Source organism: Paramisgurnus dabryanus, chromosome 7, assembly GCF_030506205.2.
Source record: "Paramisgurnus dabryanus chromosome 7, PD_genome_1.1, whole genome shotgun sequence".
NCBI lineage: Eukaryota > Metazoa > Chordata > Actinopteri > Cypriniformes > Cobitidae > Paramisgurnus > Paramisgurnus dabryanus.
The window spans coordinates 45483562-45489593 of record NC_133343.1 but is presented as its reverse complement, the minus strand read 5'-3'; the positions used below and the strand labels follow the sequence as shown (position 1 = coordinate 45489593).

General features: G+C 36.9%; 1 protein-coding gene across 1 annotated transcript; it reads left to right on the top strand.

Annotated features, from left to right (window-relative positions):
* The first annotated feature begins 1759 nt into the window (after window positions 1–1759).
* LOC135751929 (uncharacterized) lies at window positions 1760–3061 on the top strand. The gene is made up of 5 exons (XM_065270204.2): window positions 1760–1815; window positions 1932–1991; window positions 2072–2242; window positions 2321–2392; window positions 2475–3061. Exons 3-5 carry the CDS (start codon window positions 2221–2223, stop codon window positions 2996–2998), a joined length of 618 nt encoding a protein of 205 aa, XP_065126276.2. The 5' UTR covers window positions 1760–1815; window positions 1932–1991; window positions 2072–2220; the 3' UTR covers window positions 2999–3061.
* The last annotated feature ends 2971 nt before the right edge of the window (window positions 3062–6032 follow it).

Sequence of the window (6032 nt, the reverse complement as noted above, 5' to 3'; positions counted from 1 at the left end):
CTATAAGCTATATTTTACTGAACAGCCTCAAAGTTTCTGATGCTGAACTTATGACCGTATGTGATAGATATTTCACAGCAGGGTCAGTTTGTAATCTAGGTAGAGTCTTTTAAAACTGTAATGGTAAAATGTAATATGGTCACTCTGTCAAAAATAAAGCATTTGTTTGTAACAAATTATTTAATGAAATATTCAGCAGTGGTATAGCTATGAACAGGGCCAAAACCACCGGGGACACCAATAACACATTCTTTAGACTAAAGGCTATTTATTTTAAACTAAATAAAAGTTTAATCTTTTCAGACATAGTATTCTGATCACACCATTAGATCGCGCTCCGGCGTTTACAATAGAGAACATACGCGGATGAGTGTTCATATCCACCGTTAAGAAACTTTTAAACGATTAAAAACACTTTCATATCATTTTCTGAGTTTGTTTTAAATTAATGACATCTTAAAATCAACTGTGAATATGTGTTTATTACACAACAAAATGTAATTCTGTCCGCTCCGGTATAATAGGGATTTTATTTTAGATTTGGGACTTTCTTTAACCAAGTCTCTGATTAAAAAATGTGATTATGTACAACAAAGTTGTCAGAAAACTTAGGCTGATGCGTACTTATATCTGTGGGGTTTTTTAAAAACAAAACTTTTTTGAAGCTTAAAACATTCCACCCTATCTTGTGGTTTGTATACAATGTGAATACTAAAATCGTACGTGTGTATGTGTATTTATGTTTATATATGATTACATATGTTGTGGTGAAAACCAGGTGTTTATCTGGCTGGTCCCTAATGGTACAAATAATTCATGATATTCGTCTCACTGATACAATGGCAGGTGGTTTCATTACATTGAAACTAGTTAGAACACAGCAGAGACATGCATTGAGGTTAATTACCCACATGTTTTTATATGAGGCTCTAAAGCAATATATTCAACCATGCGTATTATGCGGTCTTTTAAGGTTCGTTTGTAACATCATAAGTTCCTCTACAGACAATCAAGAATCAATTATGCTTACAAGCTGTTATCAGTTGACACAAACCAGATCTCTCGTCTTTAACAGTTTCGTATAAAGTAAGGCACCACTCAGAATGTATTTTAACACCCCTGAAAACTAGTGATTGAAACTTACAGCGAGAAAGTCTGCGTTAAAGAGTCTAGAAAAGAAATGGAGACATACCTTACTGGTGAGTGTGTTTAAAAGTTTGTATTGTTTTTCAAATATGTTGTGTGTTACAAAAAAAAAAAAAACCCTACAAAGGATCGGATAACATATCGGGGTTATTGTTATAGGAGCCCTGAACGACACCGACTACGCTAATGTTGCGGATGAAATTTGTGCTTTAAATACAGGTATGTTTTAACGTTTTCTACATATAATTTTAAACGATCCACTTACATAAAATAAATAAATGATTAAATCTATAACACTCTATTTCCTACAGGATTGGGGAACCCCACGGTTAATGATGAAAACTGTAAGTTGTTTATGTGTGTGTGTGTGTGTGTGTGTGTGTGGATGTTGGTTACAAAGTATTTTACGATCACCCCACAACTATTTTCACAGTGCATAACAACATTAGATCATCTGATCGAGATGTGGTGTGGGGAGTTGCAGGTCTCCACACACTCGGTACGTATTTGTGTTTTACTTTTTTTTTTTGTTTTTGCTTTGTTTGTTACAACATTTTGGTCTGTTTTCAAAATTACTAAAAAACAAATCTGTCGTCATTGTAGTGAATTTGTCTAACCTCCTGGATAGCATACCCAATACATCAGGGTTTCTAAGAAATAACGAGAACGGTAAGACGTACGTGTGTGTGTGTGTGTGAGTGTGCGTGTGCGTGTGTGCGTGTGTGTGTGCACGTGTGTGTAAATGATGCCACAGCGCTTACGATCCAAAGGTCTATCGTTCACAGGGATCTGTGCTACGGCTACTCGACACAACGATGGTAGATCTGGGATACGCAAACCACTCTGTACGTAAAGGTGATTTTACTGACGAGTTACATTAAAGTTAATTATTTATAAGATAAACAACTGTGCTATGCTATTGCAGCGGATTTGTCTATCCTGGTGGATAATATACCCCACACAACACTGCGTGGCCATGGATCACACAAAAGACAGAGATCCATTCAGGCCGAGATTCACACACCAAGGGGCCCGCATACAACTTTACGAAATACTGATGCAAAGAGACAACGAATGGTTCGGAGTGTGTCCCCCGGTACGTATCTAGAAACGGTCTTTAAACATATTGTTTTATTTTAAAGTGATATTTAATAACATAGTCATCTGTTTACAGTTTTGAATGACAGAGTCATCGCGAGCGATAATGTAGGACCATTGGAGTCTGACGCTAGAACATCTGGTCAAGGTGTTTATACAGCATTAGAGATGTTTTAAACAAAAAGTTTTTTATTTTGTTATTTTTAATAACAGAGTTTATCTAATTGCAGGGTCGAACACACATGACATAGTAGAGAGCTTTGTAGATTGGGATGAGGATCTGATTATCGCATGGGACGCTTGTGATTTTGAACTACATACACCGGTGCAATCACTATCAGCGTCCATGAATGTACAAGAAACACCTGTGGCTTCCGAACAGACCCCAGAGTTAGGGGTGAATCACATAAACCAAGAAGACAACAATTCTGAGGATACAGAATTGTTCCCATATGTTTTGACCCAGAACCTCGATGTTCAAAGAATCGTGGATTCCGAACAGGACCCGGAGCCACTGCCTGGTAATCAACAGGCCTATAGAAACGAACTTGTGACTGATGAACAGGTCACGGACAGCACAGGAAATGAAGTGACTCCAGAAGAGCTCAAAGACTTTTTGCATTATGTATGGCACGATTATGCACAGTTTAAGCAGTTTGTAGTCGATGGTTTTGCAATCCAGGATACAGAGCGAAGAAAACTGTTGGGGTTAATCGCCGAAATTATCACTCTGTTAAAAAACCCGACTTTGTAAGTGACAAAGCCGTTTTCTGCAGTTTTAAACTTATACCGTTGAGTGTTCTCAATACCAGATACAACGGGGAAAATTTTCAATGTTTATATAATCCGGTTTATACATGTTTTTTGATACCTTGTTGGTGTTTCTTATACTCAATATTATTATTAGGGTTTCGAGCACGAAGTGCTGAAAACCTATTGTATTTGTCTGTTTTATTATTATTAGGGTTTCGAGCACGAAGTGCTGAAAACCTATTGTATTTGTCTGTTTTATTATTATTATTATTATTAGGGTTTCGAGCACGAAGTGCTGAAAACCTATTGTATTTGTCTGTTTTATTAGGGGTTCAAGCCCGAAGGGCTGAAACCCTATTGTATTTGTATGGATTTTTATTCTTTTTATTATTTTTCTTCTGCCGTAAAACGGATCGTGCAGACCAAACCGTAAGGCCTAGAGACTTGAGACTTGGCCAAATGGTAGGACCCAATTTGGGGAGAGGTTGATAGAGTTTCAACCCGATTGGCCTATAGGTGGCGCTATAGCGATAACAAACGCGTTGATGCTCATAACTCCCAGAATTCTTGTCCAAATGTCAAGTGTCTTATATCCCTGGATTCCTTGCGTCAAGACGAACAAAACGTATATCTCCGATTTCATTTCCGTCATGAAAATTTTTTCGCTATTTTCGATTTTGTCGAAAAAAATAAAAACGAACTAGTCCTAGGTTTTTTGTCCGATCGGAACCGTTCCAGTGCTGTAATATTCCTTGGAGTGTGAATATGAAAAGTTATCAAAAAAAAGTTGAACTTTATACTCGTCGTCGTCAAGCCACGCCCAAACGCCCCCAATGGGCGGAGCCTCTTGGACTTCAATGGCTGTAACTTGGGATTGGAAAGAGGTATCGAAACCAAATTTGGTACACATATACAGCGGACTATTCTGGGGTCACGTGCAAAATATTGCATCGCTTGACCACTAGTTGGCGCTATAACACTACTTCAACTTTGAAGAGCTGTAACTAGAGAAATATGGGACCGATCAACTTGAGATTTGGCACGGGTGCTCTTGGTCTAGGGTACTATCTGTGTGGGAAAGGAATTTCGCGTAGCTCAAAAAACATGGCCGCCATCGGCCAATCAAGAAAAAGCAGCTATTGGGCAGGGTTAACGGAGGCCGATCGAAACGAAACGTGGTGGACCTGTTTGTCTCTTGGCCATGAAGGTCTGTGCAGAGTAAGAAAAAATTCGGCCTCCGGGAGACGCTATCACGTTTTTTCAATGTTTAAGTGATTGTGTATTATGCAGTGTTTCAGATATCAACAAGATCTTTATATCATTTAATAGAGCTACATTTAATGAACAACTTTTCCTCAAGAAGCACTTGTCTCAGTCGAATCGTTTGTTAGATATTCATAATTTTCTCTTAAACCTACTTTTGCGAACTAGTCCTAGGTTTTTTGACCGATCTGAACCAATCCAGTGCTGGAATATTCCTTAGACACTGAATATCAATAATTATCAAAAAAAAGTTGAACTTTGCACTCGTCGTCGCAACACTACGGTCAAAAGTACGAAGAGGCGGGGCCACAAATACTTAAATTGCTATCATTTATGATAGGAATGAGATATCAACATGAAACTTGGTACACATATGTATAGACCCAAGCTGAGGTCACATGCAAAAAATTGCAGAGATTGTCCATTAGGTGGCGCTATAACTTAAGAACAAATAACCATAACTATAGCATATGTATATGACACATAAATATTTGTCTGACCTACTAGTTATTTTGCACATTACATCTACTTTCAGGTTCTTATAATGGTCTATGAGGATAATTATTTATCTTTGAAAACATGCCACTCAACAGCCAACCAGTATTAACCATGTACGAGTCAAGCCTAATGGTGTGTGATTACAACTAAACTCATGGGACTGTTGGTCTTATGTTTCCAAGTGTCTGTGAGGATTTTTAGTTCATCTTTCTGAAAATCTTTGCATCTAACACAATGTGTGCAAAGTAAACAGTTCTCTAGATCAGTGGTTCTCAACACACCTGCTTCACATAATCAGCACAATAGTAGAGATCTCTATTAACTAAACTGATTGTGTCAGATGAGAGAAACATACAAAATGTGCAGAGCAGTGGTTCTCCAGAAACGGAGTAGAGAACCACTGCTCTATATGTTTATGTTTATATGAAAAAACTATTTTGTGAACTAATACTTGGTTTTTCACTCAACACCACTAAAGCCAATGCAATACAATTTCCTGTAGTCTGTGAGCAAATATGAATGCCAAATTGTTATCACCAATTGTACGTCTTATTCCTTTAGTTGTTTAGCTTTGAATTACAAAAACAACTTTTCAAAACTACTAGAATTTTTTCAGTCAACAACAATAAAATCAGCGCAGTACATTTTTCTGTCCTCTGTGTGTAAAGGTATATCAAATACAAAATGTAATGAATTTGAATACCTGCTTTTGTAAGCATAGATTTCATGTGATGTCACACATTGGTGTAGGTGCCATTTGTACGACTGAATTGCAGCATGTGTGTTTAAAGGAACTCATAAAGATATGGATTAAAGTTTTTCATTATCTCCATTTATTTACATCAGTAGCATTAGGATTCTATTCTACCTTCCATGACATAAACGTGTCCTGACATGATGTATAATACAAAGTTGTTACATTTTTATATGTTATTTTTCAAATATTGCACCAAAAACTTCATGTGATAATGCAATTGGTTATTATTCACATAAATGACCTGCTAGAACCCAACTAAAAAGCAGCACTTTATGAAAGTAACACAGACAAATGCTCACCAGCAAATCTGCTGCAATTCTACTAAATAACATGACATTTGTTATTGACATAATTTGATATTGAAAACATATCTGGATCAGTTATTTATTGGCCCAGCCTAAAATCACATGAAAATAATTGCAGAGCTATACCACTATTTGACAATTTAACATGACAGAGCCTAAAAATGTTTCTATTAAAATATGTAACTTTGCTTTATTGTTTCCAAATCCATAAA